Raw genomic sequence first — 19,443 nt, forward strand, 5'->3', positions numbered from 1 at the left:
TTTGTGCCACACAGCACAGTGGGTGTCCCTACATCCAAAAAGATACCAGAGCAGTTTGAGAAGTCTTCTTACCAGCACCATCTTAAGAGCAATTACAGACAGCAATAAATGCTGGCATAGCCAGTGATGCCTATGTCTCATGACCATACAAAAAAATGGATAACTCACTACAGAAAACTATTTTGCACGTCATTTCTGATTCTTTTGTCAATCAGTTTAATTCTGTTTCATCAGGTTAGAAGCCCTTTTGTCGACTGGAAACAGCTTCTCCTTAAATACTCCATCAAAGCCCATTGTATATCTGAAAACCTATTAAATCTGTTAACTTCCACTGTTGTACTGTTCTTGCAGCCTCTCTACATAAATTAATTCCCTGATACCATTCTAATCACTTTTTCATTCTCTGTAAGGATTGGTGTCCTCCCTTAGGTGTGATGCTCACAGATGAGGCAGTAGGAGGCAGGTTGACAGTGGTGGGAGGGGAAAGAGTTTGCAGTGCATAAATGGGGAGGCAAAATTGAGGAATGAGTCTTCAATTGAAACAGAGAGCTTGATAAGGAGGTTCTCATCTCACTGACCAGGAGCCAGCAGGGTTAAACTGGCCAGGCTGCACATGGAACACTGACGTCTCCTATTGCCCATTAAATCAGAGCAGTGGTACAATGAAATCATTAGTTAGACAGTAACTGTACACTTAAGAACCGCAATTGGGCAACAGGTGGACAGCATAACCAATGCCTCTCTTGTCACAAATCATGCTGAGGGTGGAAGCAGGCACACTGTCAATGGCACATCATGATAATGTAAGGATCCACACTCCTGTTTTCCTATCCACTGAAAACTTTACAGAACAAAGATAGCTGACATGTTTGGTTAGTTGATGAGGCGTTATGCAGCCTAATCTCAACTTCCAGTTGTTAGTGCTTAACTATGTAAATTACAGCACCTCAAGTGTTCAAGGTTTCTGAATCCACCATGCTTTCAGGAGTGAGCTTCAGATCCTAATCACCTTTGGATGACAGAAATTTTACCTCAACTTCCTGTAATCCCGCCACCTCTCCCTGCACTTACTCCCAACCTCCAAAAGTTAAAAATCAGGATTATATTATAGATCAAAAATCAGGACCATATATTGCTACACTAAGCACTTCATATTTAAAATATTTGGGGTTTCATAATTTTCTGACAAACCATTCCATGGGTTCTTGCCTTCTGCAGCTTGGAAGAATACTTCAGCTTCATGACAACTGAATTCAAACACATTCCATTAGTGAAATGTAAACCTACTGCAGTAACTGTATCCACAAACAATTTTAAAACAGAACTGACTGCATTTTCTATGAAATCCTTGCAAGTTTTGAAACAGTTTTTACAGTTTTATTGCAAGAATTCGTAATCATATAATACAAAAGAGGCTCTTTGGCCTATTGAGTCTATTCTGCCAAAAATACACTAAAACTACATAGTCCCACTTTCCAGCACCAGGCTGATAGCTTTGAATGCGATGAACGACAATTCAAGTACACACCCATGTACATTTTAAAAAGTTGTGAAGTTACTTGGCAGTGAATTCTAGACCCATAAAACACTTCCTCAAGTCCCTTCTAAGCCTCCTGTATTTTACCTTAAAAATCTCTCCCTTTACTAAGTTGTTATCTACCCTGTTCCATGCACCTCATAATCTTATCAGGCCCACCTCAACCTTCTCTACTCCAAAGAAAAGAAACCAAACTTATCCAGGCTCTCTTCACAGCTAGGATGCTGCATCGCAGGCAAAATCCAAGTAATCTCCTCTGCACACACTCCAGTGCAGTCACATTTATTTAGAAAATGTACATATTTTGGTATTGTTTCCAAAAATATCAGTAAAAATGCTACAGTCTTGCATTTTCAGGTAAATTGAAGACTTCCTGGCAACAACTGTTATTCTTAAGCCTTGAACAGAAATTACAGCTGAAGAAATTGACGTTGATTAAATCTAATCTGTAATCTAAATTGGAAGACATAATGTGACAAAACATACATAAATTTCACTCTACGGTTAATATGCCTTTCTAAAGATGTGTTGGCAATTTGGTCCTAATCTTCCAAATTGTTGTATTATGCTCATCAAAACTCCATGTAACATAAACTAAATTGGCTTCATTTAAATTTCATTTACATTTTAATGATAGACTAAGTTCACACAGATAAATTTGCCAAATCTTGACACGGTCTGATGAAGTTATTAGTTATGGCATCCATTGTACTAAAAGAATCTACAAAGCTTGTTGCAAGAAGCTGTGAATTGATGAATCCTTATGTACTCCAAGCTATCTCTAACTATTTCAGTTGTCATTAAAGGTACAATAATTTAATTTGTCTCCTGAAAATATATTCACAAAATTGAAGAGTGCCCCATATTGAAACATGCCATCCTGAAAATGTTAATAACTTAGTGAAAACTGTAAATAAAGTCATGAAGAACTGACAACAGTTGAATCAATAGTTAGTTCTCTTTCCTGTTAAAATTCTATGTTACCAGCAAGTTACAAGTTTCTGTTTAAAAGTCACTAAAACACTCTGAAACCCATATGGTGACAATCTCATTGCTACACATTTGCCAGAGAATACTGACAAGGCAGGTTTAAGAACTGAGCATTTAATTATTGGCTATCTGTGGCCTAACTCAGCATGTCTTTGCCCCATATCCTTTGTTACGTTATACTAACAAGAAACATCTACCAATCTCAATACTAATATTAGCCACAGATTCAGCATTAATGGCCATTCAGTGAAATGCTCCAACTTTTACTAACTTTTCATGAAGAAGTGTTTCCTAATTTCACTCCTGAAAGGTAAAGTTTGAGTGCTTAAACTATGCTTCTGAACCCCAGCTTCCCCAGCTACTAGAAATCTAGAAATAGTTTCTCCTCATCTACCTTATTTTGGCTGATTGATATAGCTTTCTTTTGTGAATTGCCATGTATTTTTTAATAATTTTGTCATATTCGTTGCAATAGTAATGGAGAAAACAAATACTACATTTTTAAATATCTAGTATGTTGATGACTATGATTTTCTTATTTTGTATTTTGGGTTTACAACAGCGCCAAAACTTCAAAAATACTTAACGAACTATCAAGTTCTTGGGACGACCTGAGGTCATGAAAGACAACATGTAAATGCAACTTTTTTTCTCTTTCTTTTTGGTGTTTTGTAATAATCATACAAAACCAAAATCTATTCCTGAAAGATGAGACTGCACATATCACATGACTGTTTAAAGATTGTGAAGGTCCCAATGATTCACCTTCTGTTTTTATTTTCCCTTTAAAAAGGAATTTGGCACCTCAAAATAATTGAGTTTTAAGAGTTCATTAAGCCTTCACAATAAAGGTTTACTTCTCTGCAAACAAACTGATGAACATAATGTTTCAATAATTTACCAATTGCTGAAACACTTTCCACTAGGTATAATATTACTGCTGTACTGAGGGAGGATATTCCCAGAAATACATCCAGGGAAGTTATTTGGGTTGAACTGAGGAATAAGAAAGGAATGATCACCTCATTGGAATTGCATTATAGACCCCCTAATAGTCAGAGGGAAATTGAGAAACAGATTTGTAAGGAGATCTGTTATCTGTAAGAATAATAGGGTGACTATGGTAGGGAATTTTAATTTTCCAAGCATAGACTGGGACTTCCATAATGTTAAGAGTTTAGATGGAGGGGAATTTGTTAAGTGTGCACAAGAAAATCTTCTAATTCAATATGTGAATGTCCCTACTAGAGAAGCTACAAAACTTGACCTACTCTTGGGAAATAAGGCAGGGCAGGTAACTGAGGTGTCAGTAGGGGAGCACTTTGGGGCCAGCGACTATAATTCTATTAGTTTTAAAATAGTGATGGAAAAGGATAGACCAGATCTAAAAGTTGAAGTTCCAAATTTAAGGAAGGCTAATTTTGACGGTATTAGGCAAGATTGGGGGAAGATGTTCACAGATAAAGGGACGGCTGGAAAATGCAAAGCCTTCTGAAATGAAATAATGAGAATCCAGAGACAGTATAATCCTGTCAGGGTGAAAGAAAAGGGTGGTAGATGTAGGGAATGCTGGATGACTAAAGAAATTGAGGGTTTGATTAAGAAAATAAAGGAAGCATGTTAGGTATAGACAGGATAGATCGAGTGAATCCTTAGAAGAGTATAAAAGCAGTAGGAGTATACTTAAGAGGGAAATCAGGAAGGCACAAAGGGGACACAAGATAGCTTTGGCAAATAGAGTTAAGGAGAATCCAAAGGGCTTTTACAAATACATAAAGGACAAAAGGGCAACGAGGGAGAGAACAGGCCCTTCAAAAATCAGCCTTTGTGTGGAACTGCAGGAGATGAGGGAGATATTAAACGAGTATTTTGCATCAATGTTTACTGTGGAGAAGGACATGAAAGGTATAAAATGTAGGGAAATAGATGGTGACATCTTCAAAAATGTCTATATTACAGAGGAGTAAGTGCTGGATGCCTTGAAAAGCATAAAAGTGGATAATTCCCCAGGACCTGATCAGGTGTACCCTAGAACCGTGTGGGAAGATAGGGAAGTGATTGCTGAGCCTCTTGCTGAGATATTTGTATCATCAATAGTCATAGGTGAGGTGACGGAAGACTGGAGGTTGGCTAACATGGTGCCACTGTTTAAGAAGGGTGGTAAGATCAAGCCACAGAATTATAGACCAGTAAGCCTGACATCGATGGTGGGCAAATTGTTGGAGGGAATCCTGATGGACAGGATGTACATGTATTTGGAAAGGCAAGGACTGATTAGGAATAGTCAACATGGCTTTGTGCATGGGAAATCATGTCTCACAAACTTGATAACAAACAGGATTGATGAGGGCAGAGCGGTGGACGTGATCTATATGGGCAGCAGTAAAGCATTCAAAAAGGCTCCCCATGGGAGACTGGTTGGCAAGGTTAGATCTCATGGAATACAGGGAGAACTAGCCATTTGGATACAGGACTGGCTCAAAGGTAGAAGACAGAGGGTGGTGATGGAGGGTTGTTTTTCAGACTGGAGGCCTGTGACCAATGGAGTGCCACAAGGATCGGTGCTGGGTCCACTACTTTTTGTCACTTATATCAATGATCTGGATGTGAGCATAAGAGGTACAGTTAGTAAGTTTGCAGATGACACCAAAATTGGAGGTGTAGTGGACAACGAAGAAGGTTACCTCAGATTACAACAGGATCTGGATCAAATGGGCCAATAAGCTGAGAAGTGGCAGATGGAGTTTAATATGGATAAATGCGAGGTGCTGCATTTTGGGAAAGCAAATCTTAGCAGGACTTATATACTTAATGGTAAGGTCCTAGGGAGTGTTGCTCAACAAAGAGACCTTGGAGTGCAGATTCATAGCTCCTTGAAAATGGAGTTGCAGGCAGATAGGATAGTGAAGAAGGTATTTGGCATGCTTTCCTTTATTGGTCAGAGTATTGAGTACAGGAGTTGGGAGGTCATGTTGCGGCTGTACAGGACATTGGTTAGGCCACTGTTGGAATATTGCGTGCAATTCTGGTCTCCTTTCTATTGGAAAGATGTTGTGAAACTTGAAAGGGTTCAGAGAAGATTTACAAGGATGTTGCCAGGGTTGGAGGATTTGAGCTATAGGGAGAGGTTGAATAGTCTGGGGTTGTTCTCCCTGGAGCGTCAGAGGCTGAGGCATGACCTTATAGAGGTTTATAAAATCATGAGGAGCATGGATAGGATAAATATACAAAGTCTCTTCCCTGGGATGGGGTAGTTGAGAACTAGAGGTTGAAGGTGAGAGGGGAAAGATATAAAAAAGGCCTAAGGGGCAACTTTTTCACACAGAGGGTGGTACATGTATGGAATGAGCTGCCAGAGGAAGTGGTGGAGGCTAGTACAATTGCAACATTTAAAAAGCGTCTGGATGGGTATGTGAACAGGAAGGGTTTGGAGGGATATGGGTTTCGTGCTGGCAGGTGGGATTAGATTGGGTTGGGATAGCTGGTCAGCGTGGACGATTTGGACTGAAGGATCTGTTTCCGTGCTGTACATGTCATAATTAATGATGATTAACAGGCTTTGCTTAAATATTAAACCAGACAGTTGACTATGATTTGTCAGGGCATTGTTCTAAGAAATGAACCAGTGAATAGCTATCACCCTATTTTGTTGAGTTGCAATAGATGCAGTGTCTATCCATGTTCTTTCTGTCTTTAAGGAATGTGTACACAGTACAGTAAAGTATGTAACTTCCACTGCAAGTCTAACTGACAGTCCTAAATTTGTTGTTAGGATAATTCTTTGCACACTCATCTTCAGGGTCTCTTCCTGCCACTACTGGGATTAACAGAGCTGTAAGTGGGCTTGACCACCGGGAGGAATCCATAAACAAAACAAAATGTGTGGATGCATGTCAGGTAAGTTTGGCAACCACAAGGAGCAGCGCTTTGAAAGCTAGTGCTTCCAATTAAACAATTGGACTATAATCTGGTGTTGTGTGATGTTTAACTTTGTACACCACAGTTCAACACCAACACCTCCAAATCATGACTACCAATTATATAAGAACAGTAGCTTTCAGCTTTTATGATGTCTGTAGGGACACGAAATTTTAACTTGAAGCCGTTATGTAAAAAGCAAGTCAATTGTTTTCTCAGAAAGAACTGCGGAATGAAACAGATCTGCTATATTTACAGAGAGAAGTTTGGAATTCCCTTTAGAGTGGAAAAGAAAAATTGTCCTCTTTATCATTCCAGGATTCAACTCTCTTAGAAGAAATTATCTTGACAGGTGGTGACTGGCAAGGTAAATTAGCTCTCCAGCATTCAGATAACATGGAATAACAGAAGGAAAAATGCTAATAGCCTCAGGATTCTGCCAACAAAGTTTTCCAGCATTGTATTATAAATAGCAAAAAGGTAAAGGATGCCAGGCAATATCAGTTTCTTCTAATTCTATTACACATTGATGGTAGCTGTAAGTTAAGCCCTCAATAAATAGCTCTTTTAAAGCTTCGCACACATCCCCACACTGCAGCTGATCAGACTTCATTACAGCAATTCAATGACTATTTGGCACAGACATTTAGAAAATGACTGAGTAAAGAAAGCTCACCACAAAATAGCCCAAAAACAATCCTTTAAGTAAAAGTAAAATACTATGGCCTTTGGAAATCTGAAATAAAGGAAAAAAGAAAGTGCTGAAGAAACCCAACAAGTCTGGCAGCATCACTGGACAGAGAAACAGTTAACGTTTCAAGCCCAGTGTGACTCTTCTGAAGACTCTTCTGAAAGGAACTGGAAAATAATGGGTTTTATGCTAGTCACATAGGGAGAGGAGGAGCAAGTAGAATAGATGGTGAGCATGCCCACAGCATCGTGAAAATGGAAATAAAGGAAAGATAGAACTCCTAGTTGGTTCAAAGGGAACATTCTCTACTTATACCACTGCTATGATATTACTACTTTTCCTGCTGCATCTTTTTCTGGGGATTCCTCAGGCATTCTTACTGCTACAATCAGTCGCCCATGTTGAACTGAATTAGCATTATTGTCACACATACTCAAATAAGTACAGTGAAACATTTATACATCGGCACTTATTGTGCCATCTTAGGTACAAAATCTTGAGTACAAGGAACAAAAAGTAAAATAAAGAAACAAACATTCCAGCATTACAGATCACAGGAATAAATTAGAGAAATAAGAAGTTCTTCCAACCCAGTCCATGCTTGCATCTAGCCTCTAGTCCACATCGGTCCTTGACGCCAGACCATGCTGGGCTTCACTTTAAGGTTCTCAAAGCTTGGAGACCACTCTGGAATCATCTCAAGGCCAGACGTCCACGCTGAGGACGTGCCAAGCTGAGAGACCACCACATACCACCAAGAGACTGTTGTGCCAGGCCAAAAAAACATGCCAGGCTGGGAGGCTGCCACGCCAGGCCAAGAGACTGTCACGCTGGGCCAAGACGACGCCTTGCTGGGTCCGCACTTTAACCAGGAATCCGAGTCCGCACTGAGGCCAGGAGATCCGGAAGACACCGAGAAGAAAATAGAGAGAGCAAAAAACACAAAAGAGAAAAGAAGAGAAAAAGAAGTAAAAGAAATGGATGGAGCAAATGAGTTCCAGCTGATGCGTTCTATTCTGCCACCATCTTGAAATCTAACTTCCAACTATTGGCTTTAGTATGTCCAAACTTATTACAATGGAAACACATTTATTTCTTCACAGCAATTTTAGATTATAGCCTTTCTCCTTACCTATTTTGGTGTCCCTCTGCTTGCATCCTAACTTCATACTTTTTCCATTCCCAGTTTTATATTCCTTCAGTTTCCTTCCATATGAACATTTCCCTATTTCACATAACTATCTGCATGAGATATCATGGGTATCTGCCAGAAATGCTGATTCTCAAATTTTTAATACTTGATGTTCATCTAAACTTGTCTTGGGGATTTCTGAAACACTGTTTTGGAATTCTTCCATAACCATGATTTTGCTCACATTCTCAACGTTTTGCATTAATTTCAGTGATCAAAACCAAATCCTACTTCATTCCTTTTTCTCCTACAAATCTACAAATGTCTGATTAGGTTTATTTCTTACAATCCTAAATTTTGATTGTTAAGCTTCAGTGACAAGCTCATAAGCACCGACCATTGCTCATATGGAGTTTTATAGTTTGCAGATTGTTATTCTGACAAACTAGTGTACAAGTTCATGGCTGTATCTGTAAAGACACTCAGTAGCACTAAGTACAAACAGCATTTTGCCACTCCATTATCCCAGATACCTTTTCGAATGATGCAAATTATCATTCAAATTTATCCCTTGTAAATTTAGATACTAAATGCAGCTTGGTAGTTACATGGACATAAGAACCCATTGCAATGTGGCCCTTTGAAACAGTTTTGCAAGACACTCAGTTGAGGGAAGTTAGGAATGGGTAATAAATGCTAGCCCAGACAGCAACACCTGACATCATGTAGATTTATTTTTAAATCACATCCCAAGTTCAGCACCATCTCCTTCAGCAGAATGGGAATTTATTTGAGTACCCTTAAATATGCTGGCCCAGATATTGTCATTTGCAACAAGCTTGTTAGTTAATTATTTAATTAGGAAATCAAGATTTTGATCACAAAGTTACAAGTTTAAAGAAGTGCAGACTTGATGAACAACAGAATAAGCAGCATACTCTTTAAGAAATCATGTTTAAGAATTGGGAAACAGTAATAGAACAACTGAAAAGAATGATGAATTTGATACAACCTGATACAAAAGGATAAGCAAATGGAGGAGAGGAAGACAGGATTTAGAATGAGACAGAAATGAAAAGTTAGAAGATAAATAAAATTTGACATTAAAAATCTTCTAAAACAATTGACAATGTGAAGACATTAAACTTGACATTTATGATTGTTCACTACTTGGAATGGAAGATTGATTTATTACCATAATAACAGAGAATGCAGAAAAAGATTATTAACATTTCAAGTTGTTAAGATCTGGCAAAAGTTAGAAATGCTTTTAATCTTTTGCATTGAATATAGGTCCCTTTATTCTAAACACCATCATCAGTGAAATCAATCTGTGACCTGAAATAGCTGACTACTGATAATGGTTATCTGAACCAACTACATAGAAGTATATTTTCTGCTTTGCTCCACAATTTCAATGCAGTGACATCTGTAACAAGTGAGAGTTACTTCATAGCAGTTAATTTCTAATTACCAAATCCTGGTGGTTCGAATAGTTTTTCTCCCTCATGGACAGAGCTCTTCAGCACACTAAATTAGAACATTGACCTTTCATCTCCAGGCATTAGATTTTATTTAGCCTAAAGGATGCATAGCTGATACAATTCCTGAATGGATAATCTCAATCAAATTTCTATTAAGTATAGCTCTGCAGGATAAAAATGCTTTCAAAAATATTAACGAAGACCATGGCAACTGTAATGAGAGTTACTACAATCATAAACTCAAATTATAGTCAGAGTAATATCTGTCTGCTTCAGAATTTAATTCACAGTATGAAACAAATTTTAAATAAAACAAATGGTTAACTTTGTTAAATTTGCATTTTTTTAATATTAGTACATAAGAACTGTAAATCTGTTCACCTTCTAACACTCACAGTTTTTTAAGTATCCTAATTAGGATTTTAATCTTTTTCTGCATGTGTTTTGGTACATCCTCCATGTTTTTCTTGTCCAGCAGTTTATTCAGGTAATCTTGATCTTTATTTACTAATTCATCTGTTTCTGAGTTCTGGTGCAACCTGCTTCTTAGCAAAGGAAAAAAAATCAAAGGCAAAAATAAATACTTAAGGTTAAAATGGTTATTTAGAATAAAAGCTTAAACAATTGTCTCATTAAAACTGTTATGAATCAGACCAAACCCCTTTAAATATATCAAGGAGATAAGATAAACCTTAGGGTCTAGCCTATTTAAAGGCAAGTGTAAGGTGCTTAAAAGAAAACTTAAAAGAATATGCAGTATTAAACTACTCAACAGCAACTGTTCCAGTATAGCAACATCCTATAAACACACCCTTAGCAAAGGCAAAATCAGTAATATGCAGTACTTCTCCAGTCCAGGAGGAAAGAACACCAAGAGAAAATTCTGGGAAAGGGAGAGGTATGGCAGCTTCCACAACAACTTCAAAACCCCAACAACTAGAAAATAAACTAAAACCCTGGTACTGTGGGATTCTGGCTCACCCACTCATGTTGCTTCTATTGTTCTAACATTAAAAGGAAATCCGAAAGCTTCACCAAGCTGTTTATTTTATTGGCTTGGAAGAGATAGCCTGACACCTCTAAGTCAAAACCTCTCTTCAAAAAATAGGACAAAATACAGTCTTAAAGCCATTGTATCATCACAAAATGCATATTGACAAATTTGGTGAGAAATAAATTATACCAGATTTTGTAACTGACCAACAAGGCTGAGACTTAAACACATAATTCACATAATACTTTAGTGAAGTACTGAAGGAGCCAGATGTGTTGCCTTTCAGTTGAGGTATTAAACATGGATCTTGGCTACACTAGCTTTTAGGTGGATAAGGCACTATTATGATGAGAAGGTGAATTCTCCCAATTATGCTTTGTCAAACCATCTTCAGCTACTTCATCAATGATGAACCTGCCATCATAAGGTGGAAAGAAGGAATATTTATTGAAGGTTGTCTGGTACATAGTACTATTCACAACTTCTCAAATAGGTAAAGTTCCAGAGGACCATGCAGCTGGTGAAAGAAAGAGAGGGAGAGGGAGAAAGAGATACAGCTGGTGGCAAGTTTAACCTGAGGATCACCACACCTCAGGAGAGGGGCGAGGTTGAAAAACCCTAAGTTTCATGATGACCTCAGCAGGTATAGGCATTGAACCTGTGTTGCTGGCATTACTCTGCATCACAAGTCAACCGTTACCATCCAAGCTAACCAACCCCTAACTCCTTAGATACTGAAGCCATTGTGTCCATATGCAGCAAAATGTGGAAAACATTCAGGTTTAGGCAGATAAACGGAATGTCACAGTTTTGCGACGTAAGTGCCAGACAACAATTTCCAAAAAGAAAGAATCTAATTATCTCCCTTTCTTGTTAAATCAGCTATGAATTTATCAGCATAAGGGGGTTTACCTTGACCAGAAATTGAATTGCACCAGGCACATGAACACTGCAGCTACAAAAGCGGGTCAGAGGCTGGGACTTCTGACTTTTGAACATCTATCCACCAGCTAAGAGGCACAAGTCAAACGTTTGATGAATGAGTGTAGCTCCAACAAGAATCAAGAGCTCAATACCATCCAGGTCAAAATGGCCTGTGAACTGGCACCCCACTTATCACCTTAAAACCTCACTCCTTCTATCACTGGCAGTGGTTGCATCTACAAAATGCACTGGAGCAATTCACCTCTTTTCTCTCAAACAGACCCTTGGGATTGAGGACGACCTTCTTTCACTATGGAGTTATAATGATTAAGAGTCATAAGTGGGCAGATGATGCTTAGAATCATAGAATATACAGTGTGAAGCAGGCAATTTGGTCCATTGAGTCCATACCAACCCTCCAAAGAGTATCCCACCCAGATCTGTCCCCTTACCCTATCCCTGTAACCTTGCATTTCTCATAGCTAACCTTCTGAGCCTGCACACCTCTGGATACTATGGGCAATTTACCTACCTGTACATCCTTAGACAGTGGGAGGAAACCAGAGCACCTAGAGGAAACCCACGCAGACACAAGGAGAATGTGCAAGTTCCACACAGACAGTCACCCAAGGGTGGAATCGAATCTGGGTCCCTGGCACCATGAGGAAGCAGTCCTAACCATTAAACAACTGTGCTACCTCTTGATACAGGTGCATGGGATGCTTGGACTTTTGCACACTCCTTCCACTTCTTGCACTTTGCCTCCTTCAGGTCCTGCTGAAGATACCCAAATTGGTTTTCAATTTTGTGGATGCGTTTTCTCCAATACGAGAAATCGTGGACTATAGATTCCCACAAGTCATTAGGATATTGCAATTTCTTTTTAGGGAAGCTTTAAGGACATCCTTACAGCATTTCCTCTGCACTCCTAGCTACCACAAACCATGCTGAAGCTCAGATAAGAGAAACCTTGTGTCAGGCATGTGGACAATGTAGTCTGGCCAACACAGGTTATTTACTATAACCAGTTCCTTGATGTTAGAAATAACTCCCCATTATCACCTTAAAGCCTCACTCCTTCTGTCACTGGCAGTGGTTGCACCTACAAAATACGCTACAGGAAATCATCTCTTTTCTCTCAGGTAGCCCTTTGGGATTGAGGATGACCTTCTTTCACTATAGAGTTGTGATGATTAAATAGCTCAAAGCTTGTTCCTCAAACCCCATCACAAGTGGGCAAATGGTGCTCCGAGTGATATTTAGGTTAGAGCACCTATCCTGCCAGCTGATTCTCAGCACTTTGCAGAAGCATCACTGGGGAATTTTCCCAAGAGATTTGAAGTAACTCCAATGCACAAAGGAGGATGCATGGCATTCTCTCACAGGGGAAGACTACTTCTTAATGTTTACTCTTACAAGCCCACTAAGAATCTTGTATGTTTAATAATTTTGCCTCTCATTCTGTTAAATTCCTTAAGTACAGGCCCAACCATTCCTCAAAAGAAAATCTATTCATATCCCAAATAAACCTAATGAACCTTCTCTAGATTGCTTCAAAATTGATCCACGTTTTCCAATGGATCATCATTAAATAGGTTTTAAGAGACTGTCAGAGTTAGATTAGATTAGATTCCCTACAGTGTGGCCCTTTGGAGGTCTGCACCAACCCTCCGAAGAGTAACCCACCCAGACCCATTTTCCCTCTGACTAAAGCACCTAACACTATGGGCAATTTAGCTTGGTCAATTCATCTGACCTGCACATCTTTGGACTGTGGGAGGAAACAGAGCATCCGAAGGAAACCTACACAGACACGGGGAGAATGTGCAAACACCACAGACAGTCACCCAAGGCTGGAATCGAACCTGGGTCCCTGGCGTGGTGAGGCTGCAGTGCTAACCACTGAGCCACCATGTCATCCATAGTTGAATAGGGATTTCTACGTTCACATTCTCGATAAAAACCTTCAACATTAAGGGCAAGGTCAGCAGAATCCTCCAGAAAGGCCTTGGAAAATCATAGAAAATTATCTGGTTAGAAGACAGAAGTGAGGGGGTGAGAATAAACAGATAAGTGCTGGTTGTCAGTTGTCAAGTTACTTTTGTTGGGCTGGGTTGTGTTGAGGTAGGGATGAAATCAAGGCACTCACACTGAGCATCAAGTCACAGTCGAAGAGATCTTTCGAATGCTCCTTCTAACGAATTCTCACTTTTCCTTTTTTCTTGATGTGTACGATTCCATACTTCATTCTCAATAGGATAGATTCTTGCGTGCTTGGATTGTAGATGGTCTTGACTGTGCTATAGAATCCACTCATCTGTTGATAATTGCTGGATTCCCTTCACCCTTTACATCCATCACTAGTGCTTTAGATTATAGATTCATTTGTTGGACCTTGCCCCTCATTTGTCTGTACAGCTGTTTTCTTTCCCTCAAGTTTTGGTGCAGTTTCCAGTTCAGGAATAGCTTGTGCTTGCAATTCAGTAGCCTCAGGATTCTTTCGTCATTCTCATTAAACTAGTCTTGATGTTTCCTGGTGGAGAAATCCAAGTCTCTTCACAGCTACTATCTATGATGAATTTAAGGGCAGACCAAAAATTGTAAACATTCTGTGGTCCCTCTTCGCTGAGTATCGACAGGTTAGCTGTGAGGCACAGAGTGAATAGATCTTTCTTTGACTCCATCAACACTGAATTTTTTGTGACAGTACTTCTGCTGCTGCTGTCATTAATAGATCAGTCTGATGGCTAGATTCGGCAATGGTCAACTCAACAGTCATCATATATTGTAATGTGGAGATAATACAAACATCCTTTCAAATACTCACGTGGACAGTGACACAGTCAAGCAATCTTGGAACGATCCTGCCAAACTCTGGACTGAGAATCCTGTGAGAGCTTGTATTTGTCCCTCTGACATAAAAGAGTATTTATTGTGACTAGACCATGTTCTAGGTATTTCATCAGGAGAAGGAATCTGTTGCTGTTTGCTTTCTCAATGCCAATTAAGCCTTTCCAAAAGTGTGAGTCCCTGCCAAATCTAGCATTGAAATTACCAAGGAAATTCAGCATGTATGCCTTTAGAGCGCAGAGAAATGAATGATCAAGACATATGGGAACAATGTAACTGCAAGTTCCACTCTAGGTAACACACAACCAAGGCTTGAAAACCTGAGCCCTTCCACATTGACTGGGTCAAAATCCTCAAATTTCCAGCCTGATAGTACTGTAGGTCGACCTGTATACAAATGAGCTGCACCAAAAAGCTGGCTCATCACTGTCTTTTCAAATGCAATTCAGAATCAATAATACTGATATGGTTGCTTTGCAAGGGATGTCCACATTTCACAAACAAATAAGAATAACATTAGTTTACTCATCCTGTTTTTAAAAAAATCAACATTAATAACGTTCCTCAGTTAAATATAGCAATGTTTCTGTTTCTATATTTTTCAATTCTGTCTTCATTTCTTTGAATTCCATTTGTTTAAAACAAAATAATTTTATCTTTGTCCTTACTTGTGCTTGCGAGATAGACTGGATTTCTTACCTCACTGTTAATTCAGGAATCTTAGGTAGCCTGTGTTTTGGTTGAAGGAATATACTTCGATATAGCTGCATGAATGTACGATGTGCCTCAGGTGTTGTATAATGATTTTCCCTAAAAATAAAGCAAATAAAAACCTGGTTTATCTGCACATCCATTATTTCTACTGGAAACAAATAACAAGTCTTCAATTTTTAAAAGTCATTCTGAGGCATCGCTGGCTAGGCCAGGATTAATTTATTTATAATTAGTTCCCCTTGAAAGGGTGATGGTGAACTGCCTTCTTAAATCGCTACAGTCCACTTGGCACGGGTACTTCCAGAATGCTGTTAGGGAGGGAGTTACAGAATTTTTACTTAGCAACGCTGAAGGAACAGTGATATATTTCCATGTCAGGACAGTGAGTGTCATGGAGGAAATTTGCATGTAGTCGTATTCCTATGTATCGATTGCTCTTGTCCTTCTAGATTTGCTTAATGGTCTTCGAGAAGGTTTAAACTAATTCAGCAGAGGGATGGGAACCCAAATTGTAGCTCCAGTGGCCAAGAGGTTGAGAGTAGTGAGATCAGAAATAAGGTTTCAAGGTCGCAAGAGTTCACCAGAAGGAAGGTGGTTTAAGTGTGTCTACTTCAATGCCAGGAGCATTGGGAATAAGGTGGGTGAACTTGCAGCATGAGTTGGTACCTGGGACTTCGATGTTGTGGCCATTTTGCAGACATGGATAGAGCAGGGGCAGGAATGGTTGTTGCAGATTCTGGGGTTTAAATGTTTCAGTAAGAACGGGGAAGATGGTAAAAGACACGGTGTGGCATTGTTGGTCAAGAACAATATTATGTTGGCAGAAAGAACGTTTGAGGACTCTTCTACTGAGGTAGTATGGGCTGAGGTTAGAAACAGGAAAGGAGAGGTCACCCTGTTGAGAGTTTTCTATAGGCCTCCAAATAGTTCCAGTGATGTAAAGGAAATTATAGCAAAGATGATTCTGGATAGGAGTAAGAATAACAAGTAGCTGTTACGGGGGACTTTAACTTTCCAAACAGTGACTGGAAATACTTTAGTTGGAAATACTTTAGTTTGAGTACTTTAGATGGGTCAGTTTTTGTCCATTGTGTGCAGGAGGGATTCCTGACACAGTATGTAGACAGGCCAACAAGGGGAGAAGCCACATTGGATTGGGTACTGGATAATGAACCAGGTCAGGTGTTAGATTTGGAGGTAGGTGAGCACTTTGGTGATAGTGACCCCAATTCGGTTATGTTTACTTTAGCAATGGAAATGGATAGATATATGCCACAGGGCAAGAATTATAGCTGGGGGGAAAGCAATTATGAGGCAATTAGCAAAGATATAGATGCATAGGATGGAGAAGGAAACTGCAGGGGATGGGCACAATTGAAAAGTGGAGCTTATTCAAGGAACAGCTACTGCATATACTTGTCAGGCAGGGAGGAAACGGTCAAGCAAGGGAGCCGTGATTTACTAAAGAAATTGAACGTCTTGTTAAGAGAAGGAAGAAAAGGCTTATGTAAGAATGAGACGTGAAGGCTCAGTTAGGGTGCTTGAGAGTTACAAGTTAGCCAGGAAAGACCTAAAGAGAGAGCTAAGAAGAGCCAGGAGGGGACATGAAAAGGTGTTGGCAGATAGTAGCAAGGAAAAACCCAAACCTTTCTCTAGCTATGTCAGGAATATAAGAATGACTAGAGTAAGATTTGGGGCCAATCAAGGACAGTTGTGGGACATTGTGCGAGGAGATAGGAGAAGTGCTAATGAATATATTTCATCAGTATTCATGCTGGAAAAAGAATGAAATGCTGCTGAGGAGAATACTGAGATACAAGCTACTAGACTAGACAGGATTGAGGTTCACAAGGAAGAAATGTTAGCAATTCTGGAAGGTGTGAAAATAGTTAAGTCCCCTGGTCCAGATAGGATTTATCCTAAGATTCTCTGGGAAGCCAGGGAGGAGATTGCAGAGCCTTTGGCATTGATCTTTATGTCATCATTTTCTACAGGAATAGTGCCAGAATACTGGAGGATAGCAAATGTCATCCCCCTGTTCAAAAAGGGGAGTAGAGACAACCCTGGTAATTATAGGCCAGTGAGCCTTACTCCAGTTGTAGACAAAGTGTTGGAAAAGGTTATAAGAGATAGGATTTATAAACATCGAGAAAGGAATAAGTTGGTTAGGGATAGTCAGCACGATTTTGTGAAGGGTGGATCGTGCCTCACAAACTTTACTAAGTTCTTTGAGAAGGTGACCAAACAGGTGGATGAGGGTAAAGCGGTTAATGTGGTGTATATGGATTTTGATAAGGTTCATCACAGTAGGCTATTGCTGAAAATACAGAGACATGGGATTGAGGGTTATTTGCCGGTTTGGATCAGAAATTGGTTAGCTGAAAGAAAACAGAGGGTGGTTGTTCATGGGACATGTTCATCCTGGAGTTCAGTTACTAATATTATGGCCGGCATGGTGGCACAGTGGTTAGCACTGCTGCCTCACACTACCAGAGAACTGGGTTCAATTCCCACCTCAGGCAATTGTCTGTGTGGAGTTTGTACATTCTCCCAGTGTCTGTGTGGGTTTCCTCTGGGTGCTCCAGTTTCCTTCCACTGTCCAAAAATGTGCAGGTTAGGTGAATTGGCTATGCTAAATTGCCCAGAGTGTTAGATGAAGGGGTAAATGTAGGCGAATGGGTCTGGGTGGGTTGCTCTTCGGAGGGTCGGTGTGGACTTGTTGGGCTGAAGGGCCTGTTTCCACACTGTAGGGAATCGAATCTAATAGTGTACCCCAAGGATCTGTTCTGGGGCCACTGCTGTTTGCCATTTTTATAAATGACCTGGATGAGTGCGTGGTAGGATGGGTTAGTAAATTTGCAGATGACACTAAGGTCAGTGGAATTGTGGACAGTGCGGAAGGATGTTGCAGGTTACAGAGGAACACAAATAAGTTGCATAGCTGGGCTGAGAGATGGCAAATGGAGTTTAATGCAGAAGAGTAAAAGGTGATTCACTTTGGAAGGAGCAACAGGAATAAAGAGTACTGGGCTAATGGTAAGATTCTTGGCAGTGTAGATGAGCAGAGAGATCTTGGTGTCCATGTACATAGATGTCAGAAAGCCGCCACCCAGGCTGATAGGGTTGTTAACAAAACAGACAATTAGTTTTTATTGGTAGAAGATTGAGTTTCAGAACCATGAGATCATGCAGCAGCTGTACAAAACTCTAGTGCAGCCGCACGTGGAATATTGAGTACAGCTCTGGTCACCACATTACAGGAAGCTTTGGAAAGGGTTCAGAGGAGATTTACTAGGGTGTTGCCTGGTATGGAGGGAAGGTCTTATAAGGAAAAGCTGAGGGACTTCAGGCTATTTTCATTGGAGAGAAGAAAGTTAAGAGTTGATTTAATTGAGCCATACAAGATGACCAGAGGGTGAAATAAGGTGGACAGTGAAATAGTGATGGCTAGCACGAAGGGACATAGCTTTAAATTGAGGATGATAGATATAGGACAGATGTCAGATGTAGTTTCTTTACTCAGAAAGTGGAACACCCTGCCTGGGACAATGGAAGCCAACTTTAAGGGCATTTAAGTGGTCATTGGATAAATATATGGATGACAATCAAATAGTGTAGGTTAGATGGGCTTCAGATTGATTTTACAGGTCAGCGCAACATCGAGGGCTGAAGAGCCTGTACTCTGCTGTAATGTTCTACGTTCTATGTATCCAGTACATTCAGCCTTTTCTTGATATCACATGAAACAAATCGAACGGTTGAAGATTAGCATTTGCAATGCTGGGGCCTGCAGATTAGGCCAGAACGAATAATGCATTTAACACTTCGACCTGAAGTGTGGCATAGCTCCCAAAGAACCAGGAGTTTAGTTTAACTTTCAGTAGTTGTTGAGATTTGGAAACTGATATACGTTTCTTCTTGCTACAGCAAAATGCTTGAGTTTTCTCTCTCTCTCAGAGTTTTCTCTTGACATTCTTTCCTCCTGGACTGGAGAATTATATGTGAAATAATCTATTTTACTGAGTTTGCCTTTATCAGTTGTTACTATATTGGAACAGCTGATGTTTAGGAGTTAAATAATCTATTATTCTGTTAAATATTCGAATAGAGCTAAGTTATTCCAATTCTTCTTTCTTTTATTTATATTTTAACTATAGTGTAAGAATAAAGTGTGTTGTCTTCAAGCTTGGTAATTTGACCATTTGAATT

General features: G+C 39.7%; 1 protein-coding gene across 1 annotated transcript in view; it reads right to left on the minus strand.

Moving 5' to 3' along the window:
• cnbd1 (cyclic nucleotide binding domain containing 1) overlaps positions 1-19,443 on the minus strand; it is a 95,452-nt gene that overhangs the window by 49,479 nt on the left and 26,530 nt on the right. Inside the window, exons 3-4 of the mRNA XM_043688133.1 lie at positions 15,220-15,330; positions 10,148-10,297 (exon numbers count right to left, since the gene is read on the minus strand). Coding sequence (XP_043544068.1) covers positions 10,148-10,297; positions 15,220-15,330 — 261 coding nt within the window. The remainder of the gene's footprint in view (positions 1-10,147; positions 10,298-15,219; positions 15,331-19,443) is intronic.

Source organism: Chiloscyllium plagiosum, chromosome 4 (genome assembly GCF_004010195.1).
Source record: "Chiloscyllium plagiosum isolate BGI_BamShark_2017 chromosome 4, ASM401019v2, whole genome shotgun sequence".
NCBI lineage: Eukaryota > Metazoa > Chordata > Chondrichthyes > Orectolobiformes > Hemiscylliidae > Chiloscyllium > Chiloscyllium plagiosum.